The sequence below is a fragment of the Haematobia irritans genome, chromosome 5, assembly GCF_050003625.1.
Source record: "Haematobia irritans isolate KBUSLIRL chromosome 5, ASM5000362v1, whole genome shotgun sequence".
In the NCBI taxonomy this organism is placed as follows: Eukaryota; Metazoa; Arthropoda; class Insecta; order Diptera; family Muscidae; genus Haematobia; species Haematobia irritans.
The window spans coordinates 41,015,829-41,043,622 of record NC_134401.1 but is presented as its reverse complement, the minus strand read 5'-3'; the positions used below and the strand labels follow the sequence as shown (position 1 = coordinate 41,043,622).

General features: G+C 31.0%; 1 protein-coding gene across 1 annotated transcript in view; it reads right to left on the bottom strand.

Annotated features, from left to right (window-relative positions):
• LOC142240445 (D-beta-hydroxybutyrate dehydrogenase, mitochondrial) overlaps nt 1-5,468 on the bottom strand; it is a 44,737-nt gene extending 39,269 nt beyond the window's left edge. Inside the window, exons 1-2 of the mRNA XM_075312148.1 lie at nt 5,276-5,468; nt 3,948-4,013 (exon numbers count right to left, since the gene is read on the bottom strand). Coding sequence (XP_075168263.1) covers nt 3,948-3,971 — 24 coding nt within the window. The 5' untranslated portion in view covers nt 3,972-4,013; nt 5,276-5,468. The remainder of the gene's footprint in view (nt 1-3,947; nt 4,014-5,275) is intronic.
• Between the last annotated feature and the right edge of the window lie 22,326 nt (nt 5,469-27,794).

Below are 27,794 nucleotides of genomic sequence, written 5' to 3'. Positions count from 1 at the left end.
TGGCACACATATTTGTGGTCCTACAATACCTCTAGATTTCCAATTTCTGGTAAATTGAATAAAAACTGCGGTTTCTATAAGCCCAAGAAGTAAAATCGGGAGATGGGTCTATATGGGGGCTATACCAAAATATGGACCGATACTCACAATTTTTGGCACACGTATTTGTGGTCCTACAGTACCTCTAGATTTCCAATTTCAGATAAATTGAATAAAAACTGCGGTTTCTATAAGCCCAAGAAGTAAAATCAGGAGATCGGTCTATATGGGGGCTATATCGAAACATGGACCGATACTCACCATTTTTGGCACACCTCTTTATGGTCATAAAATACTTCTAGATTTCAAATTTCAGGCAAATTGGATAAAAACTACGATTTCTATAAGCCCAAGACCCCAAATCGGGAGGTCGGTTTATATGGGGACTATATCAAAACCTGGACCGATATAGCCCATCTTCGAACTTGACCTGCCTGCAGACAAAAGACGAGTTTGTGCAAAATTCCAGCACGATTGCTTCATTATTGAAGACTGTAGCGTGATTACAGCAGACAGACAGCCAGACAGACAGACAGACAGACGGACATGGTTATATATAGTCGGAAATCGATATTTCGATTTGTTTCAAACGGAATGAGAAACTTATTATAGCCCCGTCACCATTCTTTGGTGGTGGGTATAAAAATCGGATCAAATTTAGATATAGCTCCCATATATATGTATGTATCGCCCGATTTCGACAAATGGGGTCACACTGCGCTTCTTTTCTAACCGATTGGCACAAAGTAATGTAGTTCACCATTCCTCATATGTATAAATTTTTATCGAAATCGGTTCAGATTTAGATATAGCTCTCATATATATGTCTGCAGTTTTTGTGTCTTTTTCGGATTCGCAAGGAGAATTTTTCACTTCTGACTCTAACGCAGGCTTGTCCGTTTCGGTATCCTTTGGCTTTTGTATACTTTCATATGGATATCATGAAAGCCATAACTTATACGTTCTTGGGTCTGGGCTAGATGTGGCAGCGACTCAATGTTCAATATCAACACCGCATGTCGTCTTGGTCCATCCACCTCATCCAAACGACCAACCTTCCAATCGCCGGTTGGAAGATCTGGGTTACATTCCTTTAGTCTGTTTAATATTGACTCAGGATCAGGAGGGTTTGCGGGAATGCATGCATGTGCTCTAGGTTTAGCCGGTTTGTCTTTTTTGTCGACTAACTCCAAAGCAGCTCCTTCCCAAACTTCACCAATTAGCATCAAAGCAGCTTTACAGCAATCCATAGACCTCTGGTCCGCAAATGCGATTAACTTAAATCATAATAACTTATCATCCAGGACTTGGTCCGGGAAACTTTTTTCGCACCTCTGAATAGACACCAGATATTGCGTTCTCAATTTCCCCCCATTTTTATACCCCCCACCATATGATGGGTGGTATATTAACTTTGTCATTCCGTTTGTAACACATCGAAATATTGCTCTAAGACCCCATAAAGTATATTCTGGGTCGTGGTGAAATTCTGAGTCGATCTAAGCATGAACGTCCGTCCGTCCGTCTGTTGAAATCACGCTAACTTCCGAACGAAACAAGCTATCGACTTGAAACTTGGCGCAAGTAGTTGTTATTGATGTAGGTCGGATGGTATTGCAAATGGGCCATATCGGATCACTTTTACGTATAGCCCCCATATAAACCGACGCTCAGATTTGGCTTGCGGGGCTTCTTGGAGGAGCAAAATTCATCCGATCTGGTTGAAATTTGTTACATGGTGTTAGTATATGGTCTCCAACAACAACGCAAAAATTGGTCCATATCGGTTCCATATTATATAGCCCCCCATATAAAACGATCCCCAGAGTTGGCTTGCGGAGCCTCTAATAGAAGGAAATTTCATCCGACCTGGCTGAAATTTGGTACATGGTGTTAGTATATGATCTCTAACAACCATGCAAAAATTGGTCCACATCGGTCCATAATTATATATAGCCCCCATATAAACCGATCCCCAGATTTGGCTTGCGGACCCTCTTAGAGAAGCAAATTTCATCCGATCTGGCTGAAATTTGGTACATGATGTTAGTATATGGTCTCTAACAACTACGCAAAAATTGGTCCACATCGGTCCATATGTTATATATAGCCCCCATATAAACCGATCCCTCGATTTGGAGTGCGGAGCCTCTAAGAGAAGCAAATTTCATCCGATCCGGTTAAAATTTGGTTTATGGTGTTAGTATGTGGTCTCTAACAACCACGCAAAGATCGGTCGTTAATTATATATAGCCCCCATATAAACCGATTCCAGATTTGACCTCCAGAGCTCTTGGAGGAGCAAAATTCATCTGATCCGGTTGAAATTTGGTACGTGGTGAAATGTGGTACATTGCGCTAGTATATGGCCGCAAACAACCATGCCAAAATTGCTCCATATCGGTCTATAGTTATATATAGCCGATCCTCAAAAATAATCTACCAAAATTTTATTACTATATAAAATTTTGTCAAAATTTTATTACTATAGACAATTTTGTGAAGATTTTATGGACATTTTTTTCAAAATTGTATTTGTATTACTATAGAAAATTTTGCCAAGATTTCATTTCAATAGAAAATTTTGTCAAAATTTTATTTCTATAGAAAATTTTGCCAAGATTTCATTTCAATAGAAAATTTTGTCAAAATTTTATTGCTATAGAAAATTTTGTCAACATTTTCTTTGTATAGAAAACTTTGTCAACATTTTCTTTCTATAGAAAATTTTGTCAAACTGAATTATATACGTATTTAATCGGCCTTTTTGGTTTAATATATACCCCGTATGGACTAACTTACAATTTAGAAGACGGTGTTAAGAAGTTTAAAGATACCTTGCCATCGGCAAGTCTTACTGCAACGTAATTCGATTGTGGATGACAGTCTTTAATACAAGTTTATATGCAATCCATGGTGGAGGGTAGATAAGATTCGGCCTGGTTGCTTGTTTGCTGTGGAACCATACCGTCCAATGCTCCTGTATTAATAATAGCCATAGCCAAGGCTGTCTTTAGCAACTGAGGCAAACGATCTTTGATCCCTTTTGGAGGATGGCAGCTCAGCTGGTGATCGTTCCCTTTTACCAGCTTCAAGAATTTCTGGATCCCAGTTTAAGGAATCGCTGATCCTTATTTATTTACGATAAACAAAGCATTTCTGCGTTCCTTGAATCTCTTTCGTGAGGGATTACCTCCTTTTGATGTCGTTACCTTAGGTTAGGTTAGGTTATGTGGCCGCCCTATGTATCAGGCTCACTTAGACTATTCAGTCCATTGTGATACCACATTGGTGAACTTCTCTCTTATCACTGAGTGCTGCCCGATTCCATATTAAGCTCAATGACAAGGGACCTCCTTTTTATAGCCGAGTCCGAACGGCGTTCCACATTGTGGTGAAACCACTTAGAGAAGATTTGAAACCCTCAGAAATGTCACCAGCATTACTGAGGTGGGATAATCCACCGCTGAAAAACTTTTTGGTGTTCGGTCGTAGCAAGAATCGAACCCACGACCTTGTGTATGCAAGGCGGGCATGCTAACCATTGCACCACGGTGGCTCCCATGTCGTTACCTTAGAAAAGGTTCGACTTGTCAAAGTATCGCCAACTGTCTACCCGTCTACAGGTCGACTAATAGGGCCTAACTCTTGGTCATTGCCCAAATTTTTGTAACTTCAGTCTATACCCGTCCACTGGGCCCTGAAGTCAGCAACTCAATGGATAAATTTGAATTTCGCAGCATGGTGGCTTAATTTACCACCAAACTCGAAATTCGTAATAGGTACTTATTACGATGAAATAATCCGCTATTAAAAACCCGTGCCTTCAGTTCGACCGTTGAATGACTAGTTTAACAATAGACTTTTTTCTGTGTATATAAAAAAAGTTATTTTATAAATATACTTACAATTGTATTGTCAAATCCCTGCATTTTTACAATTCTTCGACTTCTTCCTTGTTTTGTATGTGATGTCTGCAATATAGGTTGTTAATCGATTATTGTTACGAGTTAAAATATTTTGCACAATTTTTTTTAATATTTGGATTTTATTTAAAAGAAGTAGTTATTATATTTTTTTTAAATATGGAATTTTCACGAAGAAAATATCACAAATATTTATTTTAGGATTTTTTATGTGTTTTTAGCCACGACAGATTATTTTTTTTATTCAATCACGCATGGCAAAAAAATTAAACAAAAATAAAATAAAAAAAAGATAAAAGTTACAAAAAAAGTTAAAAAATAAAAAAAAATATATATGTACAGTGAAACCTCTCAAAGTTGGACACTCCGAAACTTGGACACCTCCCAAACATGGACTGTTGTCTGGGACCGTTTAGTATATTAACACATTAAAATCAACCTCTCATACCTAGACAACTCTCAAAGGTGGACAAAATTTAGCCAACCGTGGGTTGCCACCTTTCAGAGGTTTCACTGTATTTTCTTTGTAATTTCTTAGTTTCACCGAATGAAGTATTCCAGATAATTTAAAAAATATATTTTTATTTTGTTATGTTCACTTGTCGCTTTTTATTAAATTAGTCCAGCATCTTAGAATAGTGCAACTTCTCTTTTTTACCAGCCGCGTAGTGTAATTGTTTTTTTTTTTAATTTTAATTATTTCATTGAATTTGCTTCATTTAAAAATATGATAATAAAAATAATCAAATCTTACTAGAAATTAACAAACAAAAAAAAATAATTAACGGATAAAAAATTAAGTTTCTTTGTAATCTCTTATTTTTACCGCGAGAAAAAGAAAATCATAAATATTCGGAAAAAATAAAAAAAAATATTTGTATTTTTATTATATTCATTATTATTATTATATTCATATTATTTATTATAGTCTTTTTATTAAATAGGTCCGGTACCATAGAATAGCTCAACGGGACCTTTGTAATAGCCTTCGTTGTAATTTTTGAATCTTTAAGAAGATACTGAAATAAGTTTTTGAATATTTTGAAATTTGGAATTTTTAATTTAATTTATTTTATTTCTTTTTATAAAAATATTTTCACTGCATTAATTTTAGTTTCTAACCACATGGGTAGTTCATCCAATAGAGGATTAAATATTTTCCATAATTTTACAATATTTTTCTATAATTTTAAAATATTTAAAATTGTTAATATTCACTTTTTAATTGATCTTTAATATATTTTTTTGTTTTTCAAAATTCAATTTCGAAATTTAATTTTTTTGTATCAATAATATTAATTTTTATTCACCTTTCACTCGTTTGTTTTTAGAATTTTTGTGAAATAAATTTCACTTTTTCAATTATTTCGGTTTATTCTATGTATGTGAAATTTTATTATTTTCGTATTGTTTTTTTTATTATAATAAAATTATTTACTAAATGTGTATCGAGGGAAAAAAGCGATTTTCACGTTTTGAATCGCGTCGTTCAACTGAATGGAATCGTTTCGTTGTACGCTTGCTGAAGATGATGATGCTCTTCGTTATTGGCCAAGTAAAAGTTTTACCGCTAAGAGCGACAACAACAAAATAATACCAACCAAAAAAATATCGATAATGATGATGTTGTTGTTGGTGGAAATTTCGTGTTTTTTCTTTTTTCGATCTTATAAAAATATATTTGTTGTATGCATATGCATACATATAAATATAGAAAGAAAAAAGTTTTTTTTTTAATATTTGTTGTCAAAATTTTTAGCCGGCCATGTAAGCATTCCTGCTTGTGGACAGTGCGGTAGATAATTTGTTTAAATCAGAGATCATCTTAAGAGCATAGAACTTAAACAAGTGTATACGGAGAAAAGTTCAGCAATGACGAATTTGAAATTCCCCCTACTATGAAACTACTAACGTTATCAAACCTACTAAAATTTATTTTATTCTATATTCTTGGGCCTATTTGTTTATTACAGTCACTCTTATATGAATCTTTAGGCCACTTTGGCAGTGTTATCGTTAATTATTTTTAAAAAGTGGCAAAAGAAATGTCATTGAAAATAAAAAATATCACACTAAAAGTTCACCATTGTGGTACTGAATAGTGGAATTGTTTTTTTTTTTTTTTTTTTTTTTTTTTTTTTTTTTATAAAAAAAATAATATGAACCCATTTATGGTTTTATACTCGTACGCTTTTTTCTACGAAATGTTTAAAGCGGATTTTATTAAATTATATTTAAATTAGCAATTATTTTATTAGCATTGCATCGAAAATCAATTCTTGGAATTGACAGTGGAAGTAAGTAAACCGATTTACCTATTATAGAAAAATGTCCTTGCATACATTCAGGCGGTGCAAGAAACCGACTGAAAAGTCTTTTGTATAAGGGCATATAATAACATCGTACACCACATTTTAATCGGATCGTATGAAATTTGTTCCTCAACCAGCCTCAAGAAGGATATCCCGATATTTAAGGCTCGCTTAGGTTAGTCCATTATTTCAAGTTGCCTTTCATTATTCAGTCCATTAGACTATTCAGTACCACAATGGTGAACTTCCCTTTGATCACTTAGTGCTGCCCGATTCTATGTTTATCTCAATTAGAAGCGTGTGTTTTATAGCCTAGTTCGAACGGCGTTCTACATTACGGTGAAAACTCTTAACCCCATGTTCTGGTTTACGAATTCGCAAAACGCGAAATTTTAATTGTTAAATACCTTCTGAACTATTCCTTTTTTTTAACAAGAACATTATTCTGATTAAATTCCTTATAAGAACAGTGTGTAAAAATTTCGTTTTATAAATAATTGTAGTTCGAAAAATAAAGTAAGTGAAAAAAAAATTGCGTATTGCGAATTCGTAAAGTTAGGTTAGAGAACCTTTGAAACACTCAAAAATTTCATCAGCATTAACGACAAATTTTTCTCAAAATTTATTTTCTTTAGGATTTTTGTTTTTCAAAATTTCTTAGCTTTAGAAAATTTATTCAACATTTTTTTGTTTTGTTCTGTAGGGAATTTTTATAATTTTTTTTTTTTGTTTTTGGAAAAATTTCTTTTCTAGGAAACTTTGTCAAAAATTGTTTGCTGAATTTCTATGGGAAGTTCAATATTATAGTACATTTTCTTGCCTAGAAAATGTTGTCAAAATCTCATTTCGATAGAAAATTGTTGTCAAAATTTTATATCTCTATGAAAGTTTGTCAAAAATTCAGTTCTATAGGAAATTTTGTCCAAATTTAATTTTTAGATGAACTTTTGTCAAAATTTAATTTTTCGATGAAATTTTGTAGAAATTTCAGAGCATAGAAAATTTTGTCAAAATTTAATTTTTAGATGAAATATTATTAAAATTTAGTTTTTAGATAAACATTTGTCAAAATTTAATTTTTAGGTGAAATTTTGTCAAAATTTAATTTTTCGATGAAATTTTGTCAAAATTTAAGTTTTCGATGAAATTTTGTCAAAATTTAATTTTTCGATGAAATTTTGTCAAAATTTAATTTTTCGATGAAATTTTGTCAAAATTTAATTTTGAGGTGAAATTTTGTCAAAATTTAATTTTTAGATGAAATTTTGTCAAAATTTAATTTTTCGATGAAATTTTGTCAAAATTTATTTATTAGTTGAAATTTTGTAAATTTTTTTTTTGACGAAATTTTGTCAAAATTTAATTTTTCGATGAAATTTTGTAGAAATTTCAGTGCATAGAAAATTTTGTCATAATTTAATTTTTAGATGAAATTTTGTCAAAATTTAATTTTTCGATGAAATGTTGTCAAAATTTAATTTTTCAATGAAATTTTGTCAAGATTTAATTTTATATGAAATTTTGTCAAATTTAGTTTTTAGATGAAATTTTGTCAAAATTTAATTTTTCGATGAAATTTTGTCCAAATTTATTCATTAGTTGAAATTTTGTAAATTTTTTTTCGATGAAATTTTGTCAAAATTTAATTACTCTAGGAAATTTTGTAGAAATTTCAGTACATAGGAAATTTTGTCAAAGTTTCATTCAGAAATTAAATTTTGAAATTTCATTTCTATAGAAAATTTTGTAGAAATTTCAGTCATAGGAAAATGTATCAAAATTTAATTTCTAAATTCTATAGCAAATTTTGTCCAAATTTTAATTTTTGTACGAAATTATGTAATAATTTAAGTGATCAGGAAATTTTGTCAAAATTTCATTTCTATAGAAAATTTTGAAGAAATTTCAGTCATAGGAAAATGTATCAAAATTTAATTTCTAAATTCTATAGCAAATGTTGTCCAAATTTTAATTTTTGTAGGCAATTATGTAATAATTTAAGTGATCAGGAATGTTTGTCAAAATTTCATTTCTATAGAAAATTTTGTCAAAATTTCATTTCTGTAGAAAATTTTGTCAAAATTTCATTTCTATAGGAAATTTGATCAGAATTTCATTTTTCTAGGAAATGTTTTCAAAATTTCGTATCTCTTGGAAATTTCGTAAAAATTTCAGTACGTAGGAAATGTTGTCAAAATTTCTTATCTCTTGGAAATTTCAGTACATAGGAAATTTTTCAAAATTGCATTGAATAGGAAATTTTTTCAGAATATGTTTTCTCTACGAAATGTTTTTAAAGTTTCATTTCTGTAGAAATTTTGTCAAAAATTCATTTTCCTAGGAAATTTTATTAAAATTGCATTTGTCCAAGAAATTTTGTTAAAATTTCATCTCTCTAAGAAATTTGTCAAAATTTCATTTCTCTAGGAAATATTGTTAAAATTTCATTTCTATAAAAAATTTTGTCAAATATTCATTTATATAGGATCAAAATTTAATTTTTGATAAAATTTTGTAAAAATTAATTTTTAGATGAAATTTTGTCAAAATTAATTTCTTTATGGAATTTTGTCAAAATTTCATTTTTGTAGGAAGGTCTGTCAAAATTTCATGTCACATTCCGTTGCTGTAGAAGATTTTGTCATAATGTAATTTCTAGAAGAATTTTTTTTTTTTTTTATATTTAATTTGCATAGTAAATTTTGTCAGAATTTAATTTTTCTAGGAAGGTTTGCCAAAATTTCATGTCTCATTCCGTTGCTGTAGAAGATTTTATCATAATTTAATTTCTAGAAGAATTTTTTCAAAATTTAATTTGCATACTAAATGTTGTTAAAATTTCATTTCTTTAAAAAAGTTTATTAAAATTTCATTTCTCCAAGAAATTTTGTCAGAGTTGCATTGCTATAGGAAATTTCACGTCAAAATTTCATTTCTCTAGGAAATTTTGTTAAAATTTAATTTCTAGATAAAATTTTGTCAAAGTTTAATTTCTATAGTAAATTTTGTCCAAAATTTCATTTCTGTGAGAATTTTTGTCAATATTTCATTGAATAGTAAATTTCATTGATTTTTTTGTCACAATTTCATTTCTAGACGAATTTTTGCCAAAATTTAATTTCTATAGGCAATTTTGTCGAACTTTCATTGCATTTGAAGTTTTGTCAAAACATTTCTGTAGGAAGTTTTGTCGAAATTTAATTTTTTCTATGAAATGTCAAATATTTCGTGTCTCTAGGAAATTTTGTCAAAATTTAATTTCTATAGGAATTTTTGTCGAACTTTCATTGCATTGGAAATTTTGTCAAAATTTCATTTCTGTAGGAAGTTTTATCAAAATTTCATTTTTTCTAGGAAATGTCAAAATTCGTATCTCTAGGAAATTTTGTCAAAACTTCATTGAATAGGATATTTTGTCAGAATTTCATTTTTCTAGGAAATGTCAAAATTTCATTTCTGTCGTAAATTTGGTCAAAATTTCATTGCATTGGAAATTTTGTCAAAATTTCATTCAATAGGATATTTTGTCAGAATTTCATTTTTCTAGGAAATGTCAAAATTTCATTTCTGTCGTAAATTTGGTCAAAATTTCATTTTTATAGGAATTTTCATCAGATTTTTTTTCTAGGAAATTTGGTCAAAATTTCATTTGTATGTTTTTCAAAGCCGAGCCTCACATTACAGTGCAACCGCTTAAATAAACTTTGAAATACTGAGAAATGTAACCACAGCTACTGAGAAGATAATCGACCGCTGAAAAACATTTTGGTGTTGGGTCGAAACTCTGATTGAAACCAGAACCTTATGCTGTATGCAAGGCGGACATTCTAACCACTGCACCGCGATGGCTCCGTAGGAAATCTTGGAATCAGCGTTAACATTGTAACCATATGTTAGTGTCACTAAATGCTGTGAAATTTACATTTCTGCGCCATCTTTTTGTTATACTGTGCCACCTTTTAATGAGATGTAAATCCATCTCATTAAAAGGTGACACATGAATATTTTTATATACTAAATACTAAATTCACAGATATGACATGTTTCTTATTAAATAAGTGTGTAATACTATATTTGTGATTAAGTGTGTAATACTATATTTGTGATAAATTTTTCATATTTCCCCTAAAAGTATACAAAGAAAATTTTCCATAGTAGGTACACTGTGTTATGCTATGGTCACACTTGGCAAATATTTGACAGAAATCAAAAAAGAATCCGTCGCCACAGCCAAGGTAGCAGACATTTCGAGCTCATACTGTATATATATCATCATGGTAGGAATATTTCCCAAGAACCGTATCCAGATATTTGAAAAATGTTTCTGGAAAAATTTGTTGACCCTCATTTTGGTCAAATATTTGCCTAGTGTTACCATAGCTTTAGTCTCCTTCGACGGGTATGCTCGACTTCTTATCAAATAATCGAGTGTACGGGTTTAATATTATATTTGCGTATAATTTTAATTTTTCAGCCTAAAAGTATGCAAACAAGTTTTTTCTTCACCGCTATAAGATTCTGAATGTTAAATTTCAAGGAATAATTTTCGTTGAAATACAGCTACAATTTTTTAGTTGATACCTAATTTAAATAATCTTATGTTAGTTAAGATCCTGCTTTTTTCTGGGTAACCATGTAAGATTGGTCTAGGGTGCCTCATAGTCGTCTTCACTCGACTTTACCTCTTTTCTACTTGGTATAATTTTTTTCATATGTTCATGTATGGAGACATTTTTTTATATATATGCTTTTTATACCCACCACCATAGGATGGGGGGTATATTAACTTTGTCATTCCGTTTGTAACACATCGAAATATTGCTCTAAGACCCCATAAAGTATATATATTCTGGGTCGTGGTGAAATTCTGAGTCGATCTGAGCATGTCCGTCCGTCCGTCCGTCCGTCTGTTGAAATCACGCTAACTTCCGAACGAAACAAGCTATCGGCTTGAAACTTGGCACAAGTAGTTGTTATTGATGTAGGTCGGATGGTATTGCAAATGGACCATATCGGTCCACTTTTACGTATAGCCCCCATATAAACGGACCCCAAAATTTGGCTGGCGAGGCCTCTAAGAGAAGCAAATTTCATCCGATCCGGCTGAAATTTGGTACATGGAGTTAGTATATGGTCTCTAATTACCATGCAAAAATTGGTCCACATCGGTCCATAATTATATATAGCCCCCATATAAACCGATCCCCCGATTTGGCTTGCAAGACCCCTAAGAGGCAAATTTCATCCGATCCGGCTGAAATTTGGTACATGGTGTTAGTATATGGTCTCTAACAACCATGCAAAAATTGGTCCACATCGGTCCATAATTATATATAGCCCCCATATAAACCGATTCCCCGATTTGGCTTGCGAGGCCCCTAAGAGAAGCAAATTTCATCCGATCCGGCTGAAATTTGGTACATGGTGTCAGTATATGGTCTCTAACAACCATGCAAAAATTGGTCCACATCGGTCCATAATTATATATAGCCCCCATATAAACCGATCCCCCGATTTGGCTTGCGAGGCCTCTAAGAGAAGCAAATTTCATCCGATCCGGCTGAAATTTGGTACGTGATGTTAGTATATGGTATCTAACAACCATGCAAAAATTGGTCCACATCGGTTCATAATTATATATAGCCCCCATATAAACCGATCACCAGATTTGACCTCCGGAACCTCTTGGAAGACCAAAATTCATCTTATTCAGTTGAAATTTGGTACGTGGTGTTAATATATGGCCTCAAACTCCCATGCAAAAATTGGTCGATATCGGTCCATAATTATATATAGGCCCCATATAAACCGATCCCCAGATTTGACCTCCAGAGCCCCTTGGAAGAGCAAAATTCTTCCCATTCGGTTGAAATTTGGTACGTGATGTTAGTATATGATATCCAACAACCATGCAGGAATTGGTTCCTATCAGTCCATAATTATATATAGTTTCCATATAAACCGATCCCCAGATTTGACCTCCGGTGCCTTTTGGTGAAGCAAAATTCATCCGATCTGCTTGAAATTTGGTACGTGGTGGTAGTATATGATATTTAACAACCATGCCAAAAGTGGTCCATATCAGTCCATAATCGTACAGCCCCATATAAACCGATCCCGAGATTTGGTTTTGGAACCTCTTGGAGGAGCAAATTTCATCCGATTGAGTTGAAATTTGGTACATTGTGCTAGTATATGGTCGTTAACAACCATGCCTAACTAGGTCCATATCGGTCTATAGTTATATATGGCCCTCAGATAAATCGATCCCCAATCACACAAAAATTGGTCCATATCAAGTTCATAATTGTATATAGCCCCCATATAAGCGACCCCCATATTTCAGTTCTGGCTCTCTGCGTACAAAAAGTCCATATCGATTCGTAATTATTTGTAGACTTAACTATACATAACTTTTTTGTCTAATATATACCATGTATGGACTAAATCACAATTTAGAAACGATGTTAAGAAGTTTTAAGATACCACAACCCAAGTAATTCGATTGTGGATGACAGTCTTTCGTAGAAGTTTCTACGCAATCCATGGTGGTGGGTACATAAGATTCGGCCTGGCCGAACTTGCGGCCGTATATACTTGTTTGGTTTTTACTTTTTTTATGATTGAATCTTTTTTTGGGATATTAAAAAGTCTATATGCAGCATAGAGTTGTATTGTGAACCAAATAAATTTTTTTGAAAATAAACAATTTTGAAATTTTTGTCTGTTTTCATTTCGTTTGTGTCTTGCATTTGTCTGTTTGTTGTTTTTGAAATATTTAATAGAATATTTTTTAAGATACATATGTCACCACAGAGTGAAAAAAGACTATTTTTTAAAGTGTCATCAACATTTGCATTAAGAAATTGGTCTATGACACGATAAATTTGTGTATATTCCAAACTTCCATACATATATACACGTGTATGTCAGCATAACTTTTAGGTAGTTTAGGGAAATTCTGAGTGAATTTTGGCAATATGGGGCCTCTCAATTTACTTTCACTTGGTGATTAAACTTGAATTCTACTCAAAATGAATTTACTTTGCTATTGAAAGAAAACTATAGTTTTTGTGAGATGAATGATAAAATTTTTATTCCACAATAAATAGGAAGGTATATCAATAATAATAAAAAACAATAATAAATCACACTTTCGTAAAATTTTGCATAACGAAATCGCAAAGCCTAATGGCTATCCTAAGTAAGGTCCAATGACTACGATAGATCCAAAACAGTTAACAATAAACGATATTACTCTTGAGCGATATTACTTCTCCTTACAATGCTCATGTCTAACTGATTTTATGCTCATGTCTAACTGATTTTAGACATGAGCATTGTAAGGAGAAAGTCTATTACTTTGTAAAATATAATATCTCGCTGAAGATGATCACCGATGGTGTATAGAAATATCCGAGAATAGCAATATTTCAATAAAAAGTAATGAAAAACATTAACACCAGCATTTTTCATTAGTCCATGACTTCAAGCCGAACAAATATTCCCAAAATTGAAATAAAATTTTGTAAAAATTTTTCATTGAAATAGAAATTTGCAAAAATTTTCTTCAAAATCAAATCTTGCGAAAATTGTCTATAGAAGTTAAGTTTTGCAAAAATTTTATATAGAAATAAAGTTTTGCAAAAGTTTTCTAGAAAAGTAAAATTTTGACAAAATTTTGTACAGAAGTACAATTTTATGTAGAAATAAAATGAAAAAAAAAAAATCCTATAGAAATAAAATTTTAACAAAAATTTTCTATAGTAATGAAATTTTGTAAAAATCTATAAAAGTGAGCAAAAACTTTTAATTTGGTTCGAAGGTCGGACCAAATGGAATTTTTTTTTATAAAAATAAAATTGTGTCAAAATTTTCTATAGAAATAACATTTTGCAAAAATTTTCTATAGAAATAAAATTTTGACAAAACTTTTCTATCCAACTAAAATTTTAGCAAACTTTTCTATAAATATACAATTTTAGCAAATTTTACTATAGGAATAAAATTTTGTAAAAATTTTCTACAGAAATAAAATTTTGACAAAATTTTCTATATAAATTAAAGTTTGACAAAATTTTCTATATAAATAAAATTTTGAAAAAATTTTCTGCAGAACTAAAATTTTCAAAAAAATTTCTTTGAAATTACAATTTAGACAAAATTTTTTTTATAGAAATAAAATTTTGATAAAATTCTCTATAGAAATAAAATTTTGACAAAAGTTTCTTTAGAAATATTATATGAAAAAAATTTCTATAAAAGTAAAATTTTTATAAAATTTTCTATCGAAATAAAATTTGATAAAATTTTCTATAAAAGTAAAATTTTTACAAAATTTTCTATCGAAATAAAATTTTGACAATATTTTTTTATAGAAATAAAATTCTGCTTTTCTATTAAAATAAAATTTTCCACAAATTTTTTTATAGAAATAGAAGAATTTTAAATAAATATAGAAATAAAATTTAGACAAAATTTTTGATAGGAATAGAGTTTTTATAAATTTGTCTATAGAAATAAAATTTTGCAAAAATTTTCTGTAGAAGTAAAATTTTGCAAAAAATTATTTAGAAATAAAATTTTGAAAAAATGTTATGTGGGAATAAAATTAAAAAAAAATCTCTACAAATAAAATTGAAACCAAATTTCCTGTACAATTTTGACAATATTTCCTACATATTGAAATTATATTAAAATTTTAGAGAAAATTTCTTATAGAAATTCAATTTTGACAAAGTTTTCTATAGAACTGAAATTTTGCCAAATTTTTCTATAGAACTAAAATTTTGACACAATATTCTATAGAAATAAAATTTTGTAAAAATTCTTCATAGAAATAGAAATTGACAAAAATTTTCTTCAAAATAAAATCTTGCGGATATTGTCCATAGAAGTTAAATTTTGCAAAAATTTTATATAGAAATAAAATTTTGCGAAAATTGTATAGAAGTAAAATTTTGACAAAATTTTATGTTGAAATAAAATGAAAAAAAAAATCCTATAGAAATAAAATTTTAACAAAAATTTTCTATAGAAATGAAATTTTGTAAAAATCTATAAAAGTGAGCAAAAACTTTTAATTTGGTTCGAAAGTCGGACCAAATGGGATTTTTTCGATTTCCGTCAATTTGTATCTAATAGGTATTTTTTTTTTAAATTTTCTAATACCACAATTTGAGTTACTATTTGCAATTATCCAACAATTGAAATGTTTGCAAAATATTTATATTGTGGATGCAATTTTTGATACTATTAGAGACATCCTCCAACATCCATTTGGAGTATGTTTATTTCCTGAAATACTCAAAAATACGAACAACTTCAAAGGGCTAGAACAACAACAACAGAGTTGATTTCCACAAATTCTCGTTCATACTCTCTTATGGGCAAGTTGCAATTTATATTTGTGTGCTTTTCATTCTCTTATTGAAAAAGGCCCTTGTAAGACCGATTCGATCCTGTTATTTCCCCAATGGTTGCAACATATTGAATTTAACCAATTATGAAGTTTCCTATAAAGAATTATAAGCACAATTCATATGTTTTGTGCATTCTTGAGAATGAATATGCATATAAATTTTCTCAATGACTCAATTGAATAGGAATTAAATTTAAAAACTATTTTGTGACAAAAATAAAATTCTGGGATTTTATTTTGTTTTTTGTCTTAAGTGAAAAAATCCACAAATTTATTAAATGATTTTTTTTCTATGATGATGGGAAACATAGTTTTAAACAATATGAGAAAGTGATTTGAATTGTCTTCTATGTATTTAAAAAATATTTTTTGGTCAATTAAAAGTATGAAACTTATTTCTTGGTAAAATGGCAAAACTAGGACAAATATTTGTGATGTTGGTAAATAAAACTATTTTATTTTTATTTGCAATTGACCATGACTCTAATAGACTGGATAAAGTGTGGATTGTATGATCTCAACATAAGAAGAAACACCAGAATGGCCACAGAACAGGGGGCATAACCCCCTGTAAGCGAATACACCCAATATGAAAGTGTCTCTTCGGTATTGTGGCCCATTCCTGTCGAAGCGCCATATTGAGATTATTTACCTTTGGCATTTTTAAAGCCCACCTTGCACTCCAAAATTCCGGTTTTTAGGGAATGAAACACTTATTTTATATTGATTAAATATACCCGTATTTTTTTTAAATTTAAAAATTTTTGTAATAAATATTAGTCCTAATAATTATGACAAATTTTGGATTTTTAAAGTATGATATTTCTATTTTATCTCCTTTTCACTTGATTTTGTATCTACAACCCACTCTGTGTTATATGCTTAGCAGAAAGCAAATAAATTTATTTACTCGAATGGCCACAATTTGAACTATTGATTTGAAACAAGAAAAAAAAACCAAAACAATTATTTGTTCTATCGTAGAAAATTAAACAAATATTTATTTAAAATCTACTGATTCTGTACGCCAAAAACAACATTCAGATCAATTCAAAGCATTCGCCATTGTGGAGAAAAAACAAAAAATGGAAATAAAATAAATCCATATAAATTTTTGGCCTGGTAAATGAGCCATATTCGACCGGATATTTGCATATGTAGTATTCGCATTAATTGCCATTGCATTGAAAATTTGAATTTGAAACAAAACAAAATAAATTGAAATATTTGATAATGAACTTTTTTGTTTTTTTATTCTAAGGCCTTTGTCGGGGAATTGGATTATCTTCAAGGAAGAAAAAATTTATATAAATGTAGTTCTGTTTTTGTTTTGCGCTCCGGTTCATGTTTTGGCATAGCCTTCATATAGACCCATCCCTCTATTTGATTTCTGGGGCTTTTAGAGACCATAATTTTTATCCGATTTTACTGAAATTCAAAAAATTATGGAATTGTCGGCTCGGTTACCACTCGTGCCAAAAATAATTTTCTCAATATTTTGATTTTATAAAAAATTTTGTCAAAATTTTATTTCTATAGAAAATTCAGTCAAAATTTTATTTCTATAGAAAATTCAGTCAAAATTTTGTTTCTATAGAAAACTTTCTCAAATTTTTATTTTATTGAAATTTTTTTCAATATTTTTTCTCTATAGAATATGTTGTCAAAATTTTATATCTATAGAAAAATTTTATTTCTATAGAAAATTTTGTCGAAATATTTATCAAAACTTTATTTCTATAGAAAATTTTTGTCAAAATTTTAGTTCTATAGAAAATTTTATCAACATTTTATTTTTAGAGAAAATTTTGTCAAAAAATTATATTTGGAAAATTTTATCAATATTTTATTTCATTTGTTCAAAATTTTATTTTTAAAGAAAATTTTCTCAAAATTTGATTTCCATAGAACATTTTGTCAAAATGTTATTTTTATAGAAAATTGTGTCAAAATTTTATTTCTATAGAAAATTTTGTCAATATTTTATTTCTATAGAAAATTGTGGCAAAATTTTATTTCTATAGAAAATTTTGTCAATATTTTATTTCTATAGAAAATTTTCTTAAAATTTTATTTTTATAGAAATTTTCTCAAAATTTTTGTTTTTATAAAAATTTTCTCAAAATTTTATTTCTATTGAAAATTTTCTCCAAATTTTATTTTTTATAGAAAATTATGTCAATATTTTATTTCTATAGAAAATTTTTTCAAAATCTTATGTTTTATAGAAAATTATGTCAACATTTTATTTCTATAGAACATTTTGTGAAAATTTTACTTTAATAGAAAATTTTTTCAAAATTTTATTTCTATAGAACATTTTGTCAAAATTTTATTTCATTCGTTTTGTTTTTATTGATGGTTTGTACTTCAATCATATTTGTTGTTCTGATCTCAGCTTAAAAACCATTGTGTTGACTAAACTACAAGAGTAGCTTAACCAACAGAGGAAACGAATGTCAAATTTATTTGGGCAAAGCCCTATAGACGGCAAGATGGTTGGATGGACGCACATTTCGGAATTACCACATTCCTCATCAGCATCCTATACTTGCAGCAAAACTTTCAACCAATTCGGGTAGTTCACTAAAGCCAAAGTGAACCACACTTGAACCTTCCGAAATAAGGTCGGCCGACTATCTTAAACCTTTTCTCGGACAACTATCTTAAACTTTTTTTTATTTATAGAAATATTTTTCAAAACTTTATTTCTATAAAAAATTTTTGTCAAAATTTTATTTCTATAGAAAATTTTATCAAGATTATATTTTTAGAGAAAATTTTGTCAAAAAATTATTTCTATAAAGAATTTTCGCAAATTTTTTTCTATAGAATATTCTGCCAACTTTTTAGAACATTTTCTAAAGAATATTTCTATTTCTATTTCTAAAGAATATTTTCTCAAAATTTTATTTCCATAGAACATTTTGACAAGGTTTATTTCTATAGAAAATTTTGCCAAAATTTTATTTCTATAGAAAATTTTCTCAAAATTTTATTTTTATAGAAATTTTCTCAAAATTTTATTTTTATAGAAATTTTATCAACATTTTATTTTTATAGAAATTTTCTCAAAATTTTGTTTTTTTAGAAATTTTCTCAAAATTTTATTTCTATAGAACATTTTGTCAAAATTTTATTTTAATAGAAAATTTTGTCAAAATGTTATTTCTATAAAAAAAAATTGTCAAAATTTTATTTCATTCGGAAGGTCCAAGTGTGTTTCACTTTGGTTTTAGTGAACTACCCGAATTTATTCTGATAATTGGTTGATAGTTTTGCTGCAAGTAGAGGATGCTGATGAGGAATGTGTTAATTCCGAAACGTGCGTCCATCTAACCATTTTGCGGTCTATAGGGCTTTGCCCAAATAAATTTGACAAACATTCTTTTCCTCTATTGGTTAAGCTACTCTTGTAATTTAGGCAACGCAATGGTTTTTAAGCCAAGAACAAAAGAACATATATGAAAAAAATTTATTTGTATAGAAAATTTTGTTAAAATTTTATTTCTGTAGAAAATTTAGTCAAAATTTTAGTTCTATAGGGAATGTTCTCAAAATTTTATTTCTATAGAAAATTTTATCAAAATTTTATTTCTATAACAAAATTTTGTCAAAATTTTATTTCTATAGAGAATTTTGTCAATTTTCTTCTATGGAAAAATTTGCCAAAATTTTATTTCATTAGAAATATTTCGCAATATTTTATTTCTAAAGAAAATTTTGTCAAAATTTTATTTTTGTAGAAAATATTGCCAAAATTTTATTTCTATAGAAAATTTTGTCAAAATTTTATTTCTATAGAAAATTTTGTCAAAATATTATTTCTATAAGAAATTTTCTCAAAATTTTATGTTTATAGAAAATTTTGTCAAAATTTTATTTTTAAAAAATTTTCTCAAAATGTTGTTTCTATGTTGTTATTTCTATAGAAAATTTTGTCAACATTTTATTTCTATAGAAAATTTTGTCAAAATTTTACTTCTATAGAAAATTTTGTCAAAATTTTATTTCTATTCTTTTTGTTTTGTTATTGTTGGTTTTGTTCTTTAAGCATTGTTGTTGTTTTTTATTGCAGCTTAAAACCATACATTGACTAAACTACAAGTGTAGCTTAACCAACAGAAGAAAAGAATGTTTGTCAAATTTATTTGGGCAAAGCCCTATAGACGGCAAGATGGTTGGATGGACGCACGTTTCGGAATTACCACATTCCTCATCAGGATCCTCTACTTGCAGCAAAACTATCAACCAATTATCAGAATAAATTCTTGCAGTCTATAGGGCTTTGCCCAAATAAATTTGACAAACATTCTTTTCCTCTGTTGGTTAAGCTACACTTGTAGTTTAGTCAATGTATGGTTTTAAGCTGCAATAAAAAACAACAACAATTTTATTTCTATAGAAAATTTTCTCAAAATTTTATTTTATAGAAATTTTTGTAAAAATTTTATTTTTAGAAAATTTTCTCAAAATGTTGTTTCTATAAAAAAATGTTATTTCTATAGCAAATTTTGTCAAAATTTTATTTCTATAGAAAATTTGGCCAATTTTGGGTCAAATTCTATTATTCTAATTTCTATAGAAAATGTTGTCAAAATTTTATTTCTATAGAAAATTAGGTCCAAATTCCATTTATATACACTGTTAGAAAAATATGTTTTTCATATGTTCCGATATAAACAAAATGTGTTTCGGGCACGATTCTAAACCACAATATATTTAAGTGCGAACATGTAATTTTCCTAAACTAACACTAAATGTTTGGGACATCTATCTTAATATGTTAGAATATATTATGTTTGGGGCATGAATGTTTCATAAAAATCATATGTGTGAATACAAACATATATAAATTTACAAATTTCAACTAAACATGCATATGTTGTGATATTTTATTCAAAGCGACAGAGAGAGTATAGAGAGAAATAGAGATGGAAACCGGGAGAGTTGACGAAAGATATCAATATAACACAGCAGAAGAGAACAATTTCTGTGAAACCGCTTGTATGTTGTTTCGGAAAACTGTTTTATGATAAGGCCAAAAATTTGATATGTTTAAGTCTAAATATTATTTAATTTGAATAAAGAGAATATACATTCTGAACCAAGAGAATAGACATTTGAAAAACAAACAGCTTATGTTTTCGCCTTGAGAGCAGCATTTTATGTATGTGTGGACATGTGTTTTGTTTATCATTTTGGCATTATTTTTTTCTTGGTTCGTTAAAAGAAATCAGGGGTCTTCATAAAAATAACGAAAGGGCACTATACTCTTTTTAGAGTTGGGACGGTAAAATGAAATAAGGAGGAAATAGTGAAAAATTACACAGTAAAATGTAAAAAAACAAAGTTTAGTTTCTCTTTATTAAAAAGTAGTCCACGAGGAGTTGACGGACACCATCAAATATAAAAGCGGGCATTAAGTTCGACTTTTACAGCTAAAACAATTTAAAAAGTTTATTTTCTTTAAAATGAATTATTAAAGAAAAATAAAAGGAATTTTAGAGCGATGGTGTTAAATGCTAGTAAAAAACTGTTCACTCCTAAATAAATTTATGTTTATATTATAAAATTATGTATGTATGTTTATACTCGACTCCACGTTCTTCTTTTGTTAGTTTTGGAATTCCTTCCAAATTTTAAAGTTTTGTACAAAAACAGTTTTTTATTACAAGATTGTTATTTTTGCAATAAAAAATAATATTTTATCCAAAAATCATTCAATTTCGTTTATATCAAGCACTGTTACTGACTATAAATCTTTAATAACGCACATTTCGATGTTTCATTTAAAAAAATTAATATAGTATAAATATAAATGTGTAAATTAAAAAAAAAAAAACAAAAAAAAAATGTTCGGTCGGAGCAGGGATTGAACCCACGACCCTTTGCATGCAAGGCAGACATGGTAACCACTGCTCCACGTGGCAAACAAATGTATGTTTCTGTTAAATAATGTTATGTTTGCATGGGCTCGTGGGCGCTGCAAACTATGCTATATAAATGTAACTTAAAACGATAATTATCTACTGGTGACTATAACAGCTACGTAGCCCAGTGGATAGTGTGTTGGCTTACAAACTGTATGGTCCTCGGTTCGATTCTCCGTGCAGGCGAAAGGTAAAATTTAAAAAATTTATAAAAGTGAATAATTTCTTCAACATTATTTGTATTACAGAAAAAGGCGCCAAGAACTAAAATATTTCGTGGAAGTGAAAATTACGAGTATGTTAGGGAATGAGCACAATCGTGTTTGGGAAAAATTCTTCCAAGCATATAATATTTTTGGCTCAAAATGCTTCCAAACATATAATATGTTCACATAAAACAAACATATTAATGTTTCGGCAGTATGCAATAATATATGTGCTTCCTGCAAAATATGTTTGGAACATATGTTAAAGAAGCGATTTTTTTTGAGGGTGTAGAGAATTGTTGTTAGTTGGAGAGAATAGTTTTACAAAATCTACCAAAACATGAAGAATTCTACCAATCTACCAAACAGAAATAAAAAATTCTACCAACTGTGGCAACCGTGAGTGTAGGTTCACAAATAGGTGTACAAAATATTGTGCATGGTCCATGTTTTGGTAAAATCCCATATAGGCCATATATACTTGTTTAGTTTTTTAAATGTCTTCTTCAAATGAATGATACAATTTAAAATAACTTTTAAAACAGTGTAAAGGAGTATTTCCATCCAGATCACAAGTTGGGGATGCATATAATGTTTGTGAAACTCATGGTTTGCTCGGAAAGTTTATACTGACATCACGTATTAAATTTCTACCGGCAAACGTTTTTCTTTTGTTAGAGTTTTTTTTTTTTAATTTCTTTGAAATCTGTAAACTTTCATAAACCAAGAAATTGTTTTGTAACAAAAATTTTTATTTTTGCAATCAAAAAAGGTTTTGTTCCAAAAACACAGTCCATTTCGTTTATATTAAGCACTGTTCTTTTCTGCCTTTGAGTCTTTATTAAGACACGATTTAAAATTTCATAGTAAAAATTTAATACACTTGTATATAATTTTTTCGGAATATTCCGAAATTTTTGGAATAAATGTAAAATTATATAATTTCCGTTAAAAAAAATAAGTTTTAGTGTTCGGTCGAAGCAGCGATCGAACCCAGGACTCGTTGTGCGAAAGGCGGGCATGCTAATCATTGCTCCACGGGGGCCAACTAAACGTATGTTTCTGTTTTACATAACATTGGCTTGTGGGCGCCCAACACTATGCTCTATAAACTGCTTAATTGCATGCGTTGCTTGTGCGTTGATGGCTAAGGGGTGATACGGTCAAAATTTGGTCAATATAAACTTGACGTATTTCTTTCAATTTTGCATTTAAAAAACCTGAACACCCCTCCTTTTGAAGGTGTGTGTGTGTAGAATGTTGCTCCTATTGTGATTTTGGAATTCACTCTTCAGTTGTCAAAATGCCGTCCAAGGAAGGAGAGCAGCGTATCAAAATTTTGCTCGCGCATCGCGAAAATCCGAGCTACTCGCACGCAAAGCTGGCAAAATCGCTAAAAGTTGCCAAATCAACCGTTACAAATGTAATTAAAGTGTTTGGGGAACGTTTGTCGACAGCCAGGAAGTCTGGATCGGGGGGAAATCGAAAACCGGAAGCCGCTGAGACGACAAAGAGAGTTGCCGGTAGTATCAAGCGAAACCCTAACCTCTGTCTCCGAGATGCCGCAAATAAGCTGGGTGTACCGTCTACAACCGTGCATCGAGCCAAAAAACGAGCCGGACTATCGACTTACAAGAAGGTAGTGACTCCAAATCGCGATGATAAACAAAATACAACGGCCAAAGCGCTACCCCGGAGGCTGTACACGACGATGCTGACGAAGTTTGACTGCGTGGTAATGGACGACGAAACCTACGTCAAAGCCGACTACAAGCAGCTTCCGGGACAGGAGTTTTATACGGCAAAAGGAATGGGGAAAGGTAGCAGATATTTTCAAGTAATGAAAACTGTAAAAGTTCGCAAAGAAATATGTGGTTTGGCAAGCCATCTGTACCTGTGGCTTGAAAAGCAGCATTTTCATAGCTTCCGGGACTGTCAACCAAGAAATTTACATGAAAGAGTGTTTGAATAAACGTCTGCTGCCTTTCCTGAAGAAACACGGTTGTTCCGTACTGTTTTGGCCGGATTTGGCATCTTGCCATTAAAGGGTGATACGGTCAAAATTTGGTCAAGGGAAAACGCGTGTAAATCGGTGAAATCATTTATTTAAAAAATCACATTAAATTTCTTTTTCAAGTTCAATTAGTATAAAATTCAGGAAAAATATTCAGTTAGGCTTTCACTTTACCAAATCCGAATTGCCGGGCCTCACGCTTGACACCAGCCATCAGATTTTGTACAGCCACCTTGTCCACCTTCTTCGCCGCAGAAAGCCAGTTTGCCTTGAACTTCTGCTCGTCCTTAGCAGTTTTTTGGTCTTCTTTAGGTTCCGCTTGACAATAGCCCAGTATTTCTCAATTGGGCGGATCTCTGGCGTGTTGGGAGGGTTCTTGTCCTTGGGAACCACCTGCACGTTGTTGGCGGCGTACCACTCCATGGCCTTTTTACCGTAATGGCAAGAAGCCAAATCCGGCCAAAACAGTACGGAACAACCGTGTTTCTTCAAGAAAGGCAGCAGACGTTTATTCAAACACTCTTTCACGTAAATTTCTTGGTTGACAGTCCCGGAAGCTATGAAAATGCTGCTTTTCAAGCCACAGGTACAGATGGCTTACCAAACCACATATTTCTTTGCGAACTTTTACAGTTTTCATTACTTGAAAATATCTGCTACCTTTCCCCATTCCTTTTGCCGTATAAAACTCCTGTCCCGGAAGCTGCTTGTAGTCGGCTTTGACGTAGGTTTCGTCGTCCATTACCACGCAGTCAAACTTCGTCAGCATCGTCGTGTACAGCCTCTGGGATCGCGCTTTGGCCGTCATATTTTGTTTATCATCGCGATTTGGATTCACTACCTTCTTGTAAGTCGATAGTCCGGCTCGTTTTTTGGCTCGATGCACGGTTGTAGACGATACACCCAGCTTATTTGCGGCATCTCGGAGAGAGAGATTAGGGTTTCACTTGAAACTACCGGCAACTCTCTTTGTCATCTCAGCGGCTTCCGGTTTTCGATTTCCCCCCGATCCAGACTTCCTGGCTGTCGACAAACGTTCCCCAAACACTTTAATTACATTTGTAACGGTTGATTTGGCAACTTTTAGCGATTTTGCCAGCTTTGCGTGCGAGTAGCTCGGATTTTCGCGATACGCGGGCAAAATTTTGATACGCTGCTCTTCTTTTGACTACTAAAGAGTTAATTCCAAAATCACAATAGGAGCAACATTCTACACACACACACCTTCAAAATGAGGGGTGTTCAGGTTTTTTAAATGCAAAATTGAAAGAAATACGTCAAGTTTATATTGACCAAATTTTGACCGTATCACCCTTTACGGTAAAAAGGCCATGGTGTGGTACGCCGCCAACAACGTGCAGGTGGTTCCCAAGGACAAGAACCCTCCCAACACGCCAGAGCTCCGCCCAACTGAAAAATACTGGGCTATTGTCAAGCGGAACCTAAAGAAGACCAAAAAACTGCTAAGGACGAGCAGCAGGTCAAGGCAAACTGGCTTTCTGCGGCGAAGAAGGTGGACAAGGTGGCTGTACAAAATCTGATGGCTGGTGTCAAGCGTGAGGCCCGGCAATTCGGATTTGGAAAAGCGAAAGCCTAACTGAATATTTTTCCTGAATTTTATACTAATTGAACTTGAAAAAGAAATTTAATTTGATTTTTTAAATAAACGATTTCACAGATTTACACGCGTTTTCCCTTGACCAAATTTTGACCGTATCACCCTTTATAGCGATAATTGTCTTTTGATGACAATGACCGCCACATAACCACCGGAGACACCGTGGTGCAATGGTTAGCATGCCCGCCTTGCATACATAAGTTCGTGGGTTGGATTCCTGCTTCGACCGAACACCAAAAAGTTTTTCCGCGGTGGAATATCCTACCTCAGTAATGCTGGTGACATTTCTGAGGGTTTCAAAGCTTCACTGCAATTTGGACGCCGTTCGGACACGGCTATAAAAAGAAGGTCCCTTGTCATTGAGTTTAACATGGAATCGGGCAGCACTTAGTGATAAGAGAGAAGTTATATTACATGTTAGCCTGATACCGAAACAGGCAATTGACGTCCAAATGCATTATATCTAATTATACAATTATTTTTCGAGCTTTATGGACAGATATAGATTAAGGAACATGGTTAATAGAGCCATTGAAAAGAAAACGCCAGATACCAATCTATACACGCCTGGACTGTACATGTTTCGGTTCGGGCGAATGAACCTTTCCACAGCCTTTTCCCAAATGTTTTCTCCATAAGGAGTTAGCATAAAGGGCCCAAAATTGAGTTATCTCTCCCAGCCAGATCTATACTAAAGGCTGTGGAAAGGTTCATTCGCCCGAACCGAAACATGTACAGTCCAGGCGTGTATAGATTGGTATCTGGCGTTTTCTTTTCAATGGCTCTATTAACCATGTTCCTTAATCTATATCTGTCCATAAAGCTCGAAAAATAATTGTATAATTAGAGATAAGAGAGAAGTTCACCAATGTGGTATCACATTGGTGAACAGTCTAAGTGAGCCTGATACATCGGGCTGTCACCTAACCTAAGATATGCAACCAAGTGGATAGTGTCTTGGCTTACAAGCTGTATGGTTTGCAGACCGATTTATTTCTATAGAACATTTTGTCAAAATGTTATTTATATGTTATAGAAAATTTTGTTTCTTTGGAGAATTTTGTTAAAATTTCTATAGAAAATTCAGTCAAAATTTTATTTTTATAGACAATTTTAACAAAATTTATCAAAATTTTATCTCTATAGATTTTTTTTTTTTTATTTCTACAGAAAATTTTATCAAAATTTTATTAAAAAGTAAAAAAAAGCAAATAACTTCGTCTACACTCTTTGTATCTTTTGATGACAAGGACAGCTACGTAACCACCGTAGCCACAAGGCCGTGGGTTCGATTCCTGCTTCGACCGAAAAGTGAGAGAGATGTGAGTGCAATTTGCCAGAAAAGAATATTTTTTTTAAGTAGTTAAAAAAAAGAATCACCGATTGTCACAAAAAGTATATACTTTTCTTACAAACAAACTTCCTTACAGCGGAAAGCAAATGGGAAACGATATTTGTTTGTCTAAAATTTCGTTTGGGAAGAAATAATTATTTTTTTTGCGTGTACAAACTTTTTGTGTGAAAAACTTTCAAAACATTTTCAAGTAACAATATTCAAAGCCTATTTCTCTTAATCTCTCTTTTGTATATCATTTAAGTATGATTAATTCATTCTCATTATTTGACATTATGATGTATTAGCTACCAAACACTGTGTTTTTTGTTTTTTGGAAATTTTAAGTTTCTACAGATTGCCAATCGTATGAGGTAGCTGAGGCAATGCAACACGTCCAATAGACAAATGTGTGAACAGATGATCTCTGACATATTCAACGATCCAAAAAGCCTATGGGAAATTATGAAACAACCAAGTCCATCATTTTGTGTGGGATGAGACTACACGAACACTTTATTTAGCTAATGTCTCTACACAAAAAAAGAGAAAAACTAAAAAAAATAAAAATAAAATGAAATAAATCCCATAAACTTTCAAATTAAGTTGCATAATTGTTGTCATACAAAACAAACAAAAAAAAATGAAAATTTCTGTTTTTTTGGTCTCTAAAAATAATTATGACCCACTAAGCTGTTGAGTGCTGTGTAGCATGCGTCTCTTGTGTGTATGAGTGTGTGTACACTTGGGTGTCTTGTAAACGTGTGTAAAGAGTGCATGTCTTATATTTCGTAGAGCTGTGGACTTCGGACTAATCACTTAACAAGAAACACATGCACATACATGCATGCAGGTGGCGTAAGTATCATGATGGGATTGTAAATTTCCACACATTTTCCTTGCTGTGTTATGGGGTATAAGGAAAAAATTAGATTATTTTATTTAACAAAATTTTTCCTTTGTCACCTTAAAAACTTAAAAAAAAAAAATAT